At 41.6% G+C, this 19,527-nt stretch overlaps 1 protein-coding gene across 3 annotated transcripts; it reads right to left on the bottom strand.

Moving 5' to 3' along the window:
- Window positions 1-370: 370 nt before the first annotated feature.
- On the bottom strand, window positions 371-19,526 carry slc1a2a (solute carrier family 1 member 2a). 3 transcript variants are annotated; one of them, XM_041934130.1, is made up of 10 exons: window positions 8,213-8,348; window positions 6,749-6,901; window positions 5,707-5,957; window positions 5,500-5,608; window positions 4,750-4,876; window positions 4,406-4,639; window positions 3,372-3,566; window positions 3,005-3,139; window positions 1,647-1,857; window positions 371-539 (listed from the first exon to the last, which is right to left on the bottom strand). In XM_041934130.1, exons 1-10 carry the CDS (start codon window positions 8,340-8,342, stop codon window positions 468-470), a joined length of 1,617 nt encoding a protein of 538 aa, XP_041790064.1. In that variant the 5' UTR covers window positions 8,343-8,348; the 3' UTR covers window positions 371-467. The 3 variants fall into 3 exon arrangements, with proteins under 3 accessions (XP_041790064.1, XP_041790054.1, XP_041790047.1); XM_041934120.1 differs by lacking the exon at window positions 371-539 and adding an exon at window positions 19,400-19,526 and having other exon boundaries at window positions 1,233-1,857; window positions 8,213-8,352; XM_041934113.1 differs by lacking the exon at window positions 371-539 and adding an exon at window positions 10,718-10,839 and having other exon boundaries at window positions 1,233-1,857; window positions 8,213-8,352.
- Window position 19,527: the final 1 nt, after the last annotated feature.

Genomic DNA, 19,527 nt, shown 5'->3' with positions numbered 1-19,527 from the left:
TCCATCCATCCATCATCTCTCTGCCCTTTGAGCCACAAAGAAAACGCTTCAGTACAAAAGAAAAATGAGATGTTGCACAAGGTCGAAGAATTCTTTCGTTGACAGAACAGGAAGCTTGCAGCAGCACCAAGTAAGGCCCTGAGTGTTGTCGACCACATGATTTATTCTTCGGTATAAAGTGCATGAAATGCACCAGCCTATTACTAGTTAGCGCAAATGCCAGATCTAACGCGAGTTGGTCATAGAGTCATCTGTAGTTTGCTCCAGCAGCTACCCGGACGGGTAGCAGCCTGGCCGACTGTTTGTTCCTGCGGTACGGCTGACTCTGCTAACGCTCCCTTTTTTTCCTTCTTTTTATATGTGATTTTTTTTTTTTTTTTTTTTGTTCTGTTTTGTTTTTATAGTTGTGTGCAGAAAGTAAAAGCTGTTGGAACTCAGGGTAAGGCGCAGCAGCATCTGGATCTGCTTTACTCGCATTTCCACGGTCCCTCCTCAACAAGAGAGAACTCTGCAGTCTTGCCATTTTTGCCCATGGTGACCTGAAAGCAATTACCAAGAAAATCTAACTATGGGGCCAAGGCACCGTCATTTGCAAACCAGCAGCGGTTGGGAGCAGAGAAGCCATTGCTTCAGTACATTCAGGCCATTGACCTTGGGGCTGACTTAATGTGTGAATCCCCACCATTGAGGTACATGCCATCTCATACACTGATACAATGATACAGTGATGCTGTTTACATGTCAGAGTGGTTTCTCAGTTACAAAGTTGTAAGAAAACAAGGATAATTCTAGTTTTCCAGAGTTGGCCATGTATTTTATGGATTCTCTGCCCAACCGAATTACAATAATGAAATAATCAGAATGCAACTTTAGCATCAGACACAAAGTTGCATGATACAGACAATGAAATATCAACAAAAATACTGTATGAGTGGAATTCTCTTACAACAACAATTTTGCTCCTTTTTGTTTAGAAAGGTAGCTATAGTATTGACAGGAAGGGATCTTTGATAGGCATTTTATGAATGTATGCATCACTTGGGATGAAACATGGTGAAACAGCAGTCTTTGTATGTATACCACTGGCTAGAAAAACTCTTTCAAAAGATGGCCAATGATTGAAAACTGTAATTTGGTCAGGGCTGCCACAAATACATGTCCAATTAAGTAGACAGAAGAAAAAGAAAACAGTTTCTTCATAAAAATCAAGACAAACCACAACAAAATACAAATCAATTATAATTGGGTACAAGACAACGCATTAGGAATGGTTGGTGCTTAAAAAGAAACACTTTCATTTGAATTTCATGAGAGTAAAACAGTTTTTTTTTAGGATAAAATAACAAAAAGTATCATATAAAAAAGAACAATTGATTTTGATGATGGTATCACAAAAACTGCTTTTTCATGTGATTAACAGGTGAAAAAACAAATATAGAAATATTTATTTAGCTTTTCACCCTCTTTTAAAACTTTCTTCAATGAAAATATGACATTTACTATTCACAAAGACACACGTACACCAACATGAGAAGTCACATGGAAAAGCGGCACGAACACAGACGAGAAAAGAAAGACAACACAGACACGGAGCTGGGGAGGATTCTCTACATACAAGTCTCTATGTCCGTTAACGTGAAATGTACCTTGCAGTCGTCTATCAAGATTGAGTTGTGGTGAGCGTATACATTCTGGTTGGTGTTGTTTTCAAAGAAGGACTGATTCTTTGCCATCTCAAATTCCTCCATCCGGCTCTGCTGGGAGTCGAAGGAGTCAAGCTCGTGTTTGGAAAGGTGGTACACGATACCTGCTCCATAGGAGTCCCCCACCACGTTCACCGAGGTGCGGAAACGATCCCTGCGGGTTGAGGAGGAAAGCGGCGGGAAAGGAACAGAAAGGCAATGAATGTAAGAGAAAGAGAACAAGACGAAACAAGGGTAAGCATCTGCTTTTCTTTAAAATTGCTTCTTTAATTTGGATTTTAAGGTGTGAGCGGCAGAAAAGACAAACAACGCTGGTTTGGATTTCCTTAGAGAAGCACAAAAGAGCAGCAGCAGCAGCAATACACAGCAGAATACATAGCAACACAAAAAAAAGAAGAGAACACTGTGTGAATATATTAGTGATTCACGGTTAATTAATTTGTTAAAATGTACAAAAGTGTTTCCACCTTTTATATGAATCATTTCGCCCAAGGGTTAATAAGACCACAAGCAGCTTATTCCCCCATGAGTAATATCAGCATTGTTGCCAGCAGAGAGAGAGAAAAAAAAGCCAACGCTTTTTGCCTCTTTGCAAACGGATTATGTACTCCAGTTATTTTAATTACGCTTCTGAATTAACACAGAGATGTCAGTGAGTCAGCGAGTAGGAGAGCAAAACTCTGCATCTACAGGACAGTAATCAAAGCCTGACAGCCAGATTTGTTTACACCCCCAAAACATATGCTGGGGAACATGCTCAGTGCTCAGTCTGTAATGAGACACCCTGTACGTTCGCATTAAAGTCAAGCATCTGTTTTGATGCTACTCTTGCCAGTTCTGTGGTTAAGTGCTCCGCTCCGCACACTGCTCCGGAAAAGAAACGCACAAAAACACACTGAAAGTCGTCAGGCCATAGACGAAAAGGAAACCGAATGCGTACGTCGCATTGAGAAGTAAAAGGATGACAATGTGTTAAAAGAGGATGGCGTGATTGGTTGAATTTTAATGCCATTTACATCATTAACAGAGGAGAGCAACAGAAAACTGTTGCTGTACAATCAGCTTCATGGCAAAGTGAGATTTTCTCGACTTGATTGTTGGAAAAATTTGCAAAAACACATTCATGCTCTGATGCTGTTATCCAGTCAAAAATCCAGCATGACGTGTTTCGGTGAGATGATGACACACTCTAACGGAAGCACATACTGATTTGTGTCTGATAAGAAACTAAAATCAAAGCCCTTGCATGGTGCTGCAGCGGGTCTCTGTGTTTTGAATGACAGCGTTTGCGTTGAACTTACAGCAGCCAGTCGACAGCGACCAGGAGGCTGATGTCCTGAGTGGGCAGCCCCACCGCCGTGAGGATCAGAAGCATGGTCACCAGTCCAGCACTGGGGATACTGGCTGCTCCCACGCTGGCCAGGGTGGCAGTCATACTATGTAGGAGACAAGATCCATTCTTAGCATGAGGGCTCCAACATACACTGTTAACATACAGTTTTTTCTAAGAAAACTAGGAAGTGTTAGAGGCTACCAGCTGCTTAAAAACTGTTTACTGTGTGCATGTTTCACCATATTTACAGGGGGAAAGATCTTTCTACAACCCTGTTGAGGCCAACGCAGTTCATTTATTCCCAGAATGTTACCTTTCTGCAGCCAAATTCTCACCTGACAGTAACAATCTGGCCCCAGTCGAGGACGATGCCATTCATCTGAGCGATGAAGATGGCGGCCACAGCCTCATAAAGCGCTGTGCCGTCCATGTTGATGGTGGCACCCACTGGGAGGACAAAGCGGGTTACTCTCTTGTCGATGCCCAGGTTCTCCTCTAAGCATCGGAACGTGACAGGCAAGGTACCGGCACTGCGGCGAATAATACAGGAAGAGGGGGTTCAGTATTGCAGTCATGGAGAGCGTGCAGCAAGGTTCAGTTTGGCACTAAAAACTTGCAGAAATACAGAACTCTAAACCAGTTACAGACAGTCTATTGAGAATTAATTTGACTGGGTCACACTTGATGTTGCAACACTTTTTAAACTTAATTACACAATTCTTCTGTTCATACTGAAACAAATCCACTCTGAACTATGGTAATTTATGAATTGTTAATTTTCTACATAAAATGGACTAATGCAGGCTGAGGCTTTTATGAGTCTAACTTCAACAAAGAAACTAGTTTGAATCTACTTGAAGGGTGAACCTCATGTAGAGACAACAGCAGCTGTGACTCAGCAGTTGTTTTTTATGTTTTGTCATATAATTGATCAGTGTTTCTCATAGATGACGGAGCCGTGAAGAGGCCAGAACACAAGAGAACTGAGGTCACCCCAGGAGGGGGAAGAGATAGATAGATAGATAGATAGATAGATAGATAGATAGATAGATAGATAGATAGATAGATAGATAGATAGATAGATAGACTTTATTTATCCCAAGCTGGGAAATTGCAGTGCAGCAGCAGCATTACACACAGTGAAAAGAGAGGGTCTATGTCATTAATAAAACATCAAGTGAAGAAAAGATGGATGCAAAATGAGAGGACATTACTGGCAAGACCATGAAATAAAGGGTGAACCAGAGTATTCACAAAAACATGCAGCACACTAGAGAACCTGAATTAGACAGTCACACTGAGCTCACCAGGATCAGAAAGTCTTAATTCCAGAATATAAAACAGGTACGAGGGCAGAAGTCGTTCATACCTGGACGCTGTTCCAAGTGCCGTGACCCAAGCTTGGAATATCCCCATGAAGAACTTGAAGGGATTTTCTTTTACTATCACAAAATAAATCAGCGGAAGGAAGATCCCTCCATGGATGATGAGACCCACTATCACGGTAATCATATACATCCCCAGCTGCCTCGCGACCACCTCCAAGTCAGCGATGGAGATGATCTTTCCACAGATGAGGCAAGCAATACCAAGAGGGGAGTACCTGAAGAAAGACACAGGATATGTTTGTGATCAGTCCTGCAGGCGTATTGTCAGCATTGGCAGTGTCGCTGAATGTGGAGCACATGGTGCCTGCAGCAGTTAAAAACTTACCACATAATCGCCCCGACGAGCTTCATCACAATCTCATTCAGGACGTTGAAAAACTCCAACATCAGTTTGGCCTTTTCTCCCATTTTCCCCATAATGACTCCAAAAGCGACAAAGAATCCAATCAAACCTGTGAGATGCAGAATGAAGTAACGTTACACTAGTCTTGTACAGCCATGTCCTGTATGAAAATGAAAATCCTACAATGAGGGATAATCACTACAAAGATCGGTAATGGGTATGCATTTGCAATAACATGAAAAAGATAATATTGTGAAAATTATAAGTCCTTTGAAATATATATGCGGAAAAATGGGACATTTGAGTTCATTGTTGCATCCACAGAGGAGGTTTGGTTTTGGACTTTTGTTTGTCGATTACCAGAATATCTCAGAAATGGGACAGCAAAATCAGATAAGGTGACAAGCTGAATCACGCGTCAAGGAAAAAGTGATTATTTTTGGGCACAGATCATTTTCTAAGTGATTTTTATTATAACATGTGGTATTTTTTATTTTCTTTATCTGATGACTGTCACCTCATATATTTTGACACACATCTGCATCCAGTTGCACATTTTTAAAGATCTTCTATGATTGAATCTAATCGTGGAGCAGCGGTGGTGTTATCTGAGTGCTTTCTGGTTATTATGTAACTGAAGATGAAAAAGCAAAACAAAACTTGTGCTTTTCTTCTGCAACGGCTGTTTCTTTTCAGCTGTGCAGTGGGTGTGTGTGGAAACTTTTCACCTACCCAGGACGTTCATCCCACTCTTGAACTGAAGCGACCTTTTGACTGTGAACTGTGGAGGTGCTTTGGTTCTGTTAGTGGGCACTGGAACTTTGGTGGTTACTGTCTGGATCTGGACAAGAAGCAAAGAAAAGAACAAACAGTTGGAGACACTGACATATGAATCAGACTTTTTTTATGGTGGGTGAAAGCCTTTTGTGAGACTCCTACCTGCTGAAAGCAGGCCTGCACCAAGTTCTCCGGGAAAAGATTTCTGATGAGATCGAAGAAAGCGTCCACGCTGGACACCTCGTCGTTCTTCTTTCCCTGCCCGAGATTAGCCCTCAGCTTGGGGTTGCCGGGATGGATGAGCAGCACCAGCACCACTCCCAGGACGGCGGCAATCACTGTCGTAGACATGTAGTAGACCATGGCCCTGGTGCCTAAACGGCCGCTGGATTTGGCATCCAAACCGGCTAGTCCTGTTTTAAAGGAAGCAGAAGGAAGTAAGTCCAATACTGTTGTTGCATGAATCCTACTGTTGACAGATGGTGATGAAGTTAAAATCTATGCATTTTTATATGTTAGATCAGACCTCTTCTCTGTGTAGTTATGGAATAACTTTAAACATTCTAATTAAGTTGATCATCTACCAAACAGCTGCTCATGTCGGACCAGCTTGCAGCATCTGCACAGTGAAGCTTCCACACATCAGGATTACCTCATTTACATAAGAGGTGTTGGTGTTGTGTTGTCTGTGAGGAAGTATTGTGCAGATACATTTGAAAAGCAAATTCTGAACCCGAAAATTTTGTATGAGTCACTTGTGACAACTGAGTCAGAAACTTAATTACTCATTTGTACTTAGCTAGACAATTGGACTTATCTTTTGAATTCAGTTTTTAATTATCCAGTCTGACAGCGAGTGATTGTAACGCTGCTTATCCGTTGACTCGTGGAGGGACGACATTTTTTTCAGACACATTTAACAGTCCTAGTTTTTTTTTTTTTTTAACTAGTTTGAGGTTTATGTTTCCACAAAAAATAGTTTTAAGTGTGGAAAAAACAATAACATCTGTATGAGTTGTGTCTGTGTGCCTCCCGTCCTCCACAGAGGCCTCGTCTGTACACAAAATGCCTGAAAAATGCAGCCCACTCGCTCCGCTGCAGCTCAACTCCCAGGAAGCAACAAGTCGCACCGCACGACCTCACTTCAGGACGGTTGTCAGCAAATTGAGCAGAACATTCGCAGCAGCTACTGCACCTCACCCACCTGTGACCAGGCTGGAAACGACAAGAGGCAAAATAAGCATCTTCAGCATCCTCATTAGGATCTCCCCAGGGAAGGCGATGATCATAATAACGTCGGGAGGGAGAGGCGATATGTGCCGCAGCAGCATTCCAGCGATGGAACCCATAAACACACCTGAGGCGGCGAGAAAACACAAATGAGACACAAAGCCAGGTGACACAGGGCCATGGGATACTAACTGTGAACACTTAAAGAGTCTAAATGACAGCATATCAACAGGTGTAGTAAATAAAATCTGACATTTTGCTTAATAGAGCCTTCATTAACATCACAGCCTGTAATCTAAGAGTCTCGGCGCCTGCTGCTACCTGTACATATTGTCATAATTTTATACGTGTGTGATGACGTCTCTTGTGTTTCACCTTACAGCTGCTAATAAAATAACGACACCAAGGAAGCACAGTACAGAAAAGACTTGTCACAAAGGAAAAATGACAAATACATTCAAACGAAATATTAAAGCAGCTCCTCACTTCAGTGTCTTACAGTGTTATTTTAATGCGATATGACCCCAGAGACAGACTATCATGAAACTCCTCTGCTGAATGCTATTTTCATGTTGAGATAGAAGCTGTGAACCATTTTCACATCTAAACGGTATGCAGTGAAATCTTTTGGCTTCACGTCGGGCAGCAGCAGTGTCTCAGCAGTTAGCACTATTGCCTCTCAGCAAGAAGGTCCTGCATCGGAAAGACTGAGGCCTGCCTGACTGACGCTTGTATGTCTTCTTCATGAGTGGGTGGATTTTCTCCTCATGTTCCGGACATTCAGGGAAGGTTAATTTCCCATTGGTGTAAATGTGTTTGTCTGCCTGTGAGTGTGCAGCAATGGATGAACAACCTGCCCAGAGTGTATCCTGCTTTTTTTTCATACGTGTGCTGGAAAAAAGGCTCCAGCGGCCTGACACCCTGATCGCGAGAAGTGGGAGTAGAAAATGGATGGTTTGTGGATGGAAGTGAGAATCCACCTTGCCAGGCTTCTGGTTATGCGTAATGGGCCAAAGAGCCATCATTTTGGACCATTTAGCATCCTATGAGGAACTACTGGCGGCTACAGGCGTGGTTTAGGTGTGACAATACAACAATGGTGCTCCTAAAGAGGTTAGCGCAGATGCTGCTATAGCATCATTACATCAGAACTATTACTTATTTGAAAGAAAAACAAAGAACGGCTTTTCTGCATGGAAAAGATGTGTCTGCCCTACTGGCTTCACTAAGAATTCTACTATGTCGTACGCTGATCTGATTGGTTGAAGTTAGCCCGGGATAGACAGTGATAGACAGATGGTTCATCTGATCACATGCCATATAGTTTTTGTGCCGGCCCTTTTCCAAACAGTCTTCAACGGCGGCTTCCTCAATGGTTCCGTGTAACAAACCATCTGGCGTGTCAGGTTGGACGAAAGTAACACGAGCAACAACTTACCGAGGATTGTGAGAGTGAGGACCATGTTCTTCATGATTTTGTCACACAGACTGCCACATGCACTCTCAGTACTCTCCACGCTGGGCTCCAGGTGGCTCTCGTCCATCCTGACCTCCACTTGCTTCTGCATTTTGTTGGCACTGAAAGAGGTGAAGACGGAAGAAGATATTAACTATTGACACGTTTTTAGGTTGCACTATGAAGAATTTCTGGACATGCTGTATTTTTGCAATGTATTTTGATCACAAAGTGGCAGACATGTTTAGTCATGCTGTTTAGTTGCAGCAAAGAGAAGACAGACAATGTTAAAGACGGTTGAAATATAGAGGTGCAGTTAGACAATTATCACATGCATAGCTGGACCATTACCATCTAATTAGTATGAAGCAAAAAGTAAGCCTTATGTACATCCATCTGTTGCTGAGACAGCCGTTATAATTCACAGACATAAACTGGCGTTACTTCAACCTTGGTTATGCACTCCAACATACATAATTGGGAATTTCTGTTGTTGGGAAGCCAGTGAGGGATCATGTTCTTGTCATTCCTGCTGGTTGTTCAGGGCACCTACACAGGTAGGGGTGGGATCTTGAGGGACAATGTGAACCTCCCACTAATTCTTATCAGGGAAAGAGCTCACCAAACAGGAAAAAAAATCTTGTATAATGAGCCATTATGTTAAAGCACTATCTATATTAGGCAGTAAGAAACATTTTGAATGGTGATGAATTCACAATATTGCGTACAAGATTACTATTCAAAAAAAGCCTTCATTGTGTCATTAAGTAATTAATGGGGGCACATGAGCACATGACTAAACTCAATTAATGCTGCATGCTCTGCTCTCTTAATGCATGAAAATTTGTAAAAAGTTTGCAGATGGCCCTCCGTAATTAGCCACTGACATTCCCAAACAATTAGCACAGAATCTGTAAAGAGCCTGTTTATAATCTGCATTTTAAACAAGTCATTCCAGTTTTACTCGATACGTTTCAATAAGCAGAACACCAGCTGTTACTCATATCCTCCTCTCTGCTGCTGCGGCTTCCGTTGGACGTCTGCGCATGGTAATTTATGATAAGTTGACACATTTTATTTGTGTTGAATAAAATATAAGAGGAATGAAGCCTGAATGTATAGATTTATAAGTGCATGCATTACGGGGAAGCAAACACTTATTATATTCTATACTTTCACATATGTGTTTATGTTATGTGGTCAGTGAATCGGCCTCGTGTTTTTTGTGAGTTTCCTGGACTTTGCAGGTGCTTTCATTGTTGTCCATCCCACGACCCATTCCTCATCTCACTGCCCCATCATGTCACTGAAGCAACAAGTGTCTCAGGTTTGTTGTGGTGTGGCGTAAAGCCTCTTTGACTTAAAGATCAGCTCTCCCCTGTGTAGCCTTTAAATCCCCTGCAGACCACAGACGTGCACAGTTACGTAACAGCGAATGTCAACCTGTGTCATTTGGACACTGTCGACCTTCATGACTTGAACACCTGGAATATTAATGTTGGCAGCAAACGTGGCATAAACAACAGTTTCTCTCAGCACAGGTTGAGGATGAAGTGAAAAGTTTCCTCCAGGAAAAGTAGCTCACAAAAAGTGTGGAGACAAAGCTTTAATTATAGGCAGTATAGAAACGTCATGTACTCTACACCCCACAGTCAATGACATGTTTGATTCATTCATGATTCGTATGACTTCCTGTAAAGACATGAAAGGGAACAGGGAACATACAAGGTAAGGAGAGTGCAAGTGCCAAGTCAATCATGACTGTCTACACTGTGCTCTAGCATTAATGAGACTTAAGCCTTTTAAAGAGGATAAAATTAGCACCTGCAGTACACAAGTGATTGAGTTATGCAACAGAAAAGGGGCTTCCCAGGAAAAGTCAAGGTGTCACCAGCACCTGCCTGATGACTGTTATGCAGGAGATTACTAATTTAAACACGAAACATCAGCGTTCAGACCAAAGCTGTCTTTGAAGGTAACTAGTCGAAAAAGCATCGGACGAATCGTTTAAGACCAAAAACTCTTAATGAGAGTGCAGTGTTAGGCCAATAGAAGGAAAAGCGTGAAAAGGTGAGGGATGCAAGCTGCTCATTCTATGCTCTTACCATCAAAAGTCACACACAACACACTCAGAACCCAGATCTGCGGTTGTGAGGCTGATGCAAAAGGATCAGAGTGCAGTTCAGAGTGTCTGCACTGTGTTTAAGGAGCAATGACAAAACCATCTGAGCAACATCTTAATTACTCCATTAATGCACACCAACAGGATTGCTACAAAACTGACAGACATTTACCCTTAAAGCAGCTATTCCTGCATTATAGACAACAGACTATCATTACATCCCTGACACATCATTCAGCTTTCAGTGGAAGTCTGTACAGGAGCTGCTCAACATTATATTTGATGGCACCTCCTCAATGCCAGTGTTCTGATGCCTCACCTCACAAACTACTACCACATCACTATTCGCTTCTTATCATGCTTACCAGGTGTTTTTTATGTTGCTTGGGATTGGAACTGTACTTGTGGAGAGCTACTACACAGCCATCGGCAGCAGTGCAAAAAATAACAAATTCATGTCTTATGCATTAGTAAATCCAATCAGAACGTCCAAAAAAAAAAGTCTTTTATCCCTTCAGAAAGGTCTCTTCAGTCCTTAAAAACCTTCAGGTCACTTCTTCCTCAGCGTCCGATGTATATCCACAATCTCAGATGTCTGCTCAATCAGCTGCAGGGAGGTGTGTAAAGGTAAACTGACTAACTTGGAGGTCTGACAGGAGTCTCCCAGACACGAAGGGTGGAGTCAACCGACTAAGATTAGCAAGTGTGAAAATCCCCGCTGCTGTTTTTTTTTTTTGCTTAGCTTAGTTTTATTTGTTTACTTCTGCCAGAGGGAACGATTTACTTTGCTTTGAATGTCAAACAATATCAAGTCTCAGAAGGTTCTGACTGAGTAAAAAAATAAAAGTAAAAATAATAGCAAAGACAACAATAATAAAATGTTCAGTTCTTTGTGTGGCTCCTGCTGCAAATCATGTTGGAATATTTCAAACTCAAGCTCACTGGATTCCCTAAATTACAAAACAATGCATATTCATCTGGACAGTTCTTTAAGCATCGACATGCTGCACTTGCAGAACTTAAGTACAGATGCTTAGTGAGAGCAACAAAGTGCACGGTTTGCAGAGCTTTCCTTTTGCACAGCCCCTTCAAAAAAAGTCGCCAAGTGTGAGATATTGTGCTTCAGTAGCGTTTAAGGGGACGAAACGGAGACTTTCATGTGGCTTAAATTTATCAGACAATCTGATAATGCAAAGGTATCTGTTCATCTGGATACCTTAAAATGACTTGTATGCAATCAACAAATGAGAGGTCTTTAAAACATGACAGCTTTTTGCAAGGCACAAGGTTTATTTCCACGCTTCATTAATATGTCAGCCAGTTAAGAGAAAGGCACAATTCACGGGTTAATGTCTGGTTCCAAATTATTGTTAAGCATCAAGTTTATAGTAAACAATAAGTTCCAAATTAAGCATCAAAAAGCTTCAAGGAGAACTAATTGAGCAGCAGAATGAAAGTTGATAATGAGAGCAAAAGAGAAAAACTGATTGCAGCTGTTTCCTCCACACGTTTTTGAGTATTTAATCAAACATCAATTGCGGCTTATATTTGGGTAAGACTTCTTAATTCATACTGATTTTAATGGAGGATTTGGCATGCAAGCTGCATCTGTCGGCTCTGTTCCTCAGCTTAAACCAGCGCCGGATTGCTTGAGATGACTCGACCATTCGGATGAAGGCAATTAAAAAGCAAACCGAGGCAAATATGAGCTTTTCATGATTTTAAAAAGTGCATGTTTGTCGTATTCCAGTAACGTGGCCTTGGCTGTTACTTGTGCAGCTCTGCCTGCACAAGACCTTGTTACTGCTCCCAAATCACTCACCAGAAACTCTGCACAGCAACAACAACAGCAAGTTCGGCTTTGGTTGAGGTGTAGAGACGCTGCTGCTCGGTGCTGCTTCGTCACTGAGTGTGTGGCCATGGCTTCTTTTAGTTTCACAGCTATGGTGCATGCAGTCATTGTGGTAGCGTTGCCAGGGCAGCATTTATTCTTTAATGATCTGTCGGGGTGACTGGCTTTTTATGCGGACAAGATGATTACCAAGGTGTGTGTGAGATGTCATTGACGTCATTTTGACATTTTAACAGTCATCATGCTCCTATTTGTACCATCATTATAGGTCAGTCATGATGCTGTGCAGTCTCTTATGGCGGCTTTAGCCTTATTAACTCCCATCCACAGTATCATTTAGTTGTTAAAATGGGTCTCTGACAGCTTGACCATGTTACTGCTTTATTCCTTGATGTGGGAATCAAAGAACCGCTTGGTCGCAGTTTGCATAGTTAGCGGGTATAAGCGCGTTGAGTAGGTGACACTTTATATCCCAGAAGTATGTGTGAAGATTCCCATTACTGAGCTGCTCTCAGAGCTTGGACAGGGGGAAGAGAGGCAGCCTAAGAGCACATGGCAAAGCATTCGTCCATGCAATTCCACACCTGGCTCCGCCTGTTCTCCCTTCAGCACCAAGCCGACCTCATGCTGCAACACCTGACAACACACACCACGCTTAGACAGCAGGTGTCTATAATTAACTAATCTGTTCTGAGCCATCCTAATCCAGCACACATACACACTGAGATGGATCAGACGCACTCAGAGAACAAGTCTACAGCTGTGATAGCCTCCAACATATTTCCACAAATCATAAAACAAACGTGGATCCTGGTGGTGGATCACTTTGTAATGATATATCAGTTTAAGACCAAGGCGACGAAAGCTGTTTTGTTGTTGTAAACCACAATTTAAACCTCTGACCTAAAATTAACCTACATCCACACATGAAAGGATAAACATGAACAGGAAACCATACAAGCACATAGAAGTTTTGTGGTTCTGGTCTCATCTGTCCTGTTTTGACCTGCTGGAAGGATGTTGGATTGATGAAGGATTAACTAATTGATTAATTGACTAATCGTTTGGGATTGTGTTCTACGTGCTCACATGACGTTCATGTACAAACCTGATTTGATAAACGCTGAGACTCTGTGTGAAACGTATAACAACAGAATGCAATCATTAACAAACAAACTATGTCTACTGAAAACAGTTTTACAAAGTGTTCCTGAGCCCAGGTAGTAACATCCTTTATCCAATCAAATGTTCACAAAGTGGTGAACCTCGCTCCATCCTCGCTTGTGAACCACTGAGCCTTTCCAGGATGCTCCTTTCATACCCAATCATGGTACTATCACCTGTTACCAATCAACCTGTTTACCTGTGGAATGTTCCAAACAGGTGTTTTTGGAGCGTTCCACATCTTTCCCAGTTTTTTGTTGCTCCTGTCCTGTGTTAGAAACGTGTTGCTGCATCAAATATTTACAAAAATCAATAAAGCTGATGAGGTCAAACATTCAGTATATTAATTTTGTAGTCTTTTCAGTTGAGTTTATGTAAAACAGGATTAGCAAAGTATCACTTTCTGTTTTAATTATGTTTATCACAGTGTCCCAACTTGTTTGGAATCAGGTTTGTATGAAGAAGGAAATCTAAAGATGTAACATCAAGATCAGCTGCTGTTGTCGTCGTCATTGACTTGCACTGTTTTGTTGACTCCCAGAAGCACAAAGATGCCTGATGTTTTGTCCATTTTAGATAATGTAGGTACAGTACAGGGTCTCTATGGTGGGCAGGCATCTCTCTCTCGATACAACCCACACCAAACTGCTTATGGAATCAGATGAAGCATCCAAATACTCCACAATTCCTCTTCAGAGCCACATTATCAGTGGTCATTGTGAGGAAGGGAACAAGCATAAACAATTGCAGAATCGTCAAAAATCTACTGTGGAATAAACAAATCCTACATCCAGGACAAAACTGCTTTCAGTGACATAAAAAGGGAAAGAAAATCCTAAGCGATTTCCAGTACATACACTGTATATGTACTCATCGCTGCATATAAAACACCAGAATCAGAATAAACAATCAAATTCAACACCAGTAACTGAGTATTGCTATCCTGGCTTCAGTTGAATAAATAGATGAATGTAAACAATAAAGAGCAGAAATTTCACAGCCCTCGTAAATAACATCTTAATATTAAACCTGTAATAAAACCAGCCTCAGTATGCTATAGCAGCCCCCCGGGGAATAGTAACAGGAAACCCAGCTCTCACAAGCACAGGACATCGGTCTTAACCTGGAACAAGCCCAGAGGGGCAGCAGCAGTCAGTTCATGTTCCCTGTGACTGAGCAATGCCTGTAAGCCCTGAGTTTCCTGACTGTAAGCATGCAAAATGTAGCCAAAGACCATGGAATCACACCATCCAAAGAATCCATTGTACCTCACCTTCTATAAATGTAAATATAAGCTGAACAGAATACAATTCCCAGCATTCTCTAACCCCGGTTACATAACGTCGACATGCGCTTGCTGTGGATGTGGAAAGTCCATTAACTGCACGCAGAGGTCGGTCAGTCCGTAAAATGACGATAATTCAATGGGTCAGAAACAATGATTAATGGGCTTTTCTGATGGCTCCGCATGCCAAACCGTTAGCGCTTTTAGGGATTTTATGCTTTCAGATCAGTTAAATATTAAACGCTTCACTGCTGGTTTTAAAAATCTCCATCTGCTGTAGAGGAAAAACACCTTTTCAAAAACAAGATAAATATCTTGGGGGAATCAAAATAGAACCAAACTTCGCTTGAGGTCAGGCATTTCTGGAAGTTGCTGTAATAATTTTAATAATAATTTAATAGTAATTTTCATTAATCTTGTGTGATTTATATCCAATTGAAGGATTTTGCTCCGCAGTTTTCAGGGTAAACAGCCAATTGCAGTGGCAAGCACCCAATACAGCCCACGCAGAGACATTTCTGCTTAGAAGGTCGTGACATTACGAACATTAACAAAAACATAAAGTGATTTCACACCACTATGAAGTTAAACACTGCAATTATTCTTCATGCAAACAACAAAGACCCAAAGCACTTCTCGTTATAGAACAAGTGAGAACATGCAAATGAGGTGAGACAATTTCAAATGTCTTCAGCACAACCTCTGAGATACAACAAATAACAGCCAGGCTGTAATAGCAGACCTACCTGCTGCCTATGAGCACGGTACAAGAGTCACAACATGTCTGAAAATCACATTTGATGTTCTTCATTAGAAAAAAGTCTAGATATTTAACATGGGCTAAACTACACTAGACTCTCACCGCTGAAGACATGCCAGCCAAACTTTTAAGATGAAATATGAGCAGGGGGCTACATGAGAAGTAAAGGCAGCGGTGCATCAAGCGATGTGGTGATTTTGCCAAATTGGAATCAGTTTCACCAAAGGCTCAAAGATGTGTGAGCGAGGATTTCCAGCAGGACAATAATCCTGAACATTCACTCTGTACAGTCTGTGTTCGGCCTAACTGAGGTCCAGCCCAGTGATCTGATCATTTTTAACAGGGGGGAATGGCCCAAAGGGAGGGCTGTTCTTCTACTGGATGTGGACATTAAGCACGCCAATAATGCTTATTTTTCAAAACGCACCTTGTTTCAAAGGTAAGAACCTAACCTCAAATTATGTAACTATAGCCCTCAGCGCTTCCTCGGTCACATTAACTGCTCCACTTTCAGGTTACGCCAAACATCTACAGTAAAAATTATATCTGTTGTTATCAGAGTGTGGAAACCCAACCCGAACCTGATGGGACATGATGGCTCAGGCTCGGGTGCAGCCATGTTGGCTGGGCTAGCCTCCTGGACATGGTGCTTTCATATATATATATATATATAACAGTATGGAGGCATTTTAATGTAGTCACCAATGCAGATAATAATGAAGCTGTCGGTTATGTAAAATGTGACACGTGTGCAGCTCTGATGAGAAGACTGGGAACTCAGCCTTGCAGCAACATGTGGACAAAGGGTACAGGCTGAAGCAGAAAACTCAATACTTTGGCTTCTAGTTGGTAGCTGTGGGTATATTTTCAGCAGCACAGACACTACTGAATGCTCCGAGAAATATTATATAAATACTATAAATACTACAGGCTGCAAGGTGTCTGTATGATCCTATTACCTGTCCACGACCACACATTGCTACTTGTCACTTTGATCATGAAGCTGATGCTACTCTATAGAGTGTTTAGACTACAATATAGTATAGAAATGAGTATTTACAATAAATAATTTAGAGGATATTACAGATCCAAGATGAAACTGACAGAAGGGTGGGACTGAGACAAAAAGGCACAATTACAAATCCAACTGCTACTTCAGCACTGTGGACAGGATTTATGAGTACACAGTTAAGCTACTGATATTTCAGAGCCGTGTTTACGGCCGTAGATCCTAACTTTCACAAAGCTCCCTGCCCCTGCACCCGCTCTGCTACTGGAGGATGGAGAGGGATGATGGCACGTTAACAAGTGGGATGGCATCCTCCCTCATCCCCCTCAAATCACCTACCGCTGAGGTCGTGGCAGGAGCGGAGGAGTGTTTGCATGGCTTTCCCTCTACACTCAGCAGACGCAAACCAACCGATCAATCAATCAATCAAACACACTCTCTGGGATAAATCTGTAAAAATGTGGGTTCTCACTTGCTGCAAAGAGTGCAAATCAGGGACAAAAGTAAACATTCAAAGGTACAAAACAGAGAATTTTCACTACATACAACAAACAACAAACATTTTTTGGCTTATGTTTGAAATAAAAATCTTTTGAATCGTTTGAAATGTGTATTCGCTTCAGGGAAAAAGCGTCCAGGTTTTGGTAGTCGGCTCAGACCTGTAGATCAGAATGTAAATGAAAGCGTAAATAAGAATGTAAGTGAGAACAGGTTTGTAAAGTCTTTCAACAAATGCAAATAAATGCGCTCCTAAAAACGCAGCACAGCAGATACACATATCCGTGTAGGCTATGTACGGCGAGTGTGCTAATAGCAACCCTGTTTTGCGTCACAGGGGCATGATGCACGGCTGATGATCCTGTTTCAACGACGATTTTAATTACATCTTCTTGTCTTGTAAGAGCAGAGTTTCAGTTGGATCTGAGCCAGAGCTCAGCACCAGCTCCTGATTATGACAGTTAACCACTCTTACTTATGCAGGAGATGTACAATTAAAAAATTTCAGATGGGATAAGCACCTCTTGACTTGCTCCGCCATCATGCCCTCCACTTGAGAATGAAGTTGAGAAGGAAATGCTGTTTCTACTCAGACTCATTTCACATCATCTTCTTGTCCTTCCTCACACAGAGCAAGGCAAATTAAAGCTACATTATGCAGCTCGGATTATATGCTTCTTGTTGGGTGAGAACGTTGATGATAGTTTCCATCTCTGTGCATTGAGAAGCTTGTTCCAGAAAGTGTTTAGCCCAGCTTAGTTGGAGGCAGTGGGAACCAGCTACCATTGACCCAAAAAAGAAAGACGTATCTTTTGATATGTGATGACAGGACCTCTGAGACACTGCGTGCTATCCCTCCAAGTGCGCACTGTTCAATTAAATTACAAGTGAATGTTTGTTCCTTACTTTTAATAGCACGCAATTTATTGCAGATTAGAAACACGTCCAGTGAGTTTTACGACTGTTCAACCCGCCTTATTTTCAGTCACAGACAAAATCACATCAAAGTAATCAGAAAACTGCTCTTGACATCTTACACAGCTGATTGCGCCTCCGCCTCCCGCTACCATTTACAGTTTTTAATGTATTTTTCATCTAAGGCGTTAAGACATAATGATCATGTACAAACACTCCATTGAAAAATCTCAAACAAGCTTGGTTAGAATGGCTTTTTGATTATTTGGACGTCATGCCCAACAGGGACAACATGTCATTTTAGTGAGGGAACATGGATATTTCTCCTGAGGGCCTCCAGCTAGCCCTCAGGGCCTCCTGCTGATGAGAAGCTTCAAAGTTTCTTTGATGCACAAGTGAGTAAGAGGGGCCCTTTTCCTTCAAAAACATTTTTTTTACAGGACTGCTTCTCATTTTGTGGAAGCATAATACATATTCTGCTGTTCTAAAAATAAGGTTTAATATGATGATTAACTGTGAGCCTACTCTATCCAAATACATGCTTTGTAAGTTCTACATCAATGTTTATGGCTGTAGCCATTTTTTTTTTCTTTTTTACTTTTGCTTATTTGAGGAGTTGGTGTGTGATAGCAAAAAAAGTACAATGAAGAGCAATGTTCTCTAGAGATTTCAGCAGTAAGTATATATAGTTCAGCCTTTCTCTGTATCCTGTGTCACACATTGAAATGTGCAGAATGCACCGTCGTCACGTTCCCTAACAAGATGCATAAAGAAGGAGAAACTGTCTGATGTGCAACCCATCTAGTTAATTTTACTCAGAATTTACAGTGTAACCCTTCTGGCTATTCTTTTGAACTTCATCCTCTTGCAGCCTTGTCTCGAGTTGGGGAGCGTGGTGGGAGTGAGTCTCACAGAACGCCATATCTCTAATGATGCACATGTGGCTCAAGGCCAGCGGTTTTGCATCGCTCTAAGAAACTGTCACTTCCATAAAATGCATGAGTTGATTTGCTCCTGTCCTGAGATGTAAAGTCATTAAGCTTTTAATTCACTAACATTTATGTGTTTCTTGCATTTCAGGTGGATAAGAACCAACCGAGCTTGTTTCAAGACTTTGTTCACTGGTGGTTTTCACTGGAAGGCATTTTGCCAGTATCCTGAGTTGACCTACAGTGAGCCATTCACTCAGGAGTAGGACTGGAAATACAACCACAGCAGCACAGCAGCAACCGTTACATTCAGGTATGCTTTGAACTGGGTCACAGCACTAACAAATATTCCAGCAATTCTAAAAGCTACATGCCGTACTGTATATGTGTAACCTAGCAGCCATCTTCAGTACAAGGAGCGTCATTTAGCATCAACATGCTGAATGACACTAGAGAAGATGAAACCCGGGTCATCTTGTGGGAAGTAATTTAGTTTGCAGGCAGAATTGATCTCCTTTACATTTTAAAGTACTTGTAATTACCTGTTTGCCAGCTACATGCATAAGCAAATGTTCTAATAAGTAAAGGATGGTGTAATTATGCACCGCTAGTGCCCTTACATGAAAAGTGCTCACCTGTGGAAGTCTTGTCTTCTTTAAATTTGTGGGTTTTCCTGATTGGAGTAAATAAAATGTAGTAAATTTACTCAAAGTGTGCGTAGAATTCAAGTAGCATTAAGTTTTTGAAGAGAAATGACACAGGT

This window comes from Chelmon rostratus, chromosome 1 (genome assembly GCF_017976325.1).
Source record: "Chelmon rostratus isolate fCheRos1 chromosome 1, fCheRos1.pri, whole genome shotgun sequence".
Taxonomy (NCBI): Eukaryota; Metazoa; Chordata; class Actinopteri; order Chaetodontiformes; family Chaetodontidae; genus Chelmon; species Chelmon rostratus.
This window is presented reverse-complemented; position numbering and strand designations above follow the sequence as displayed.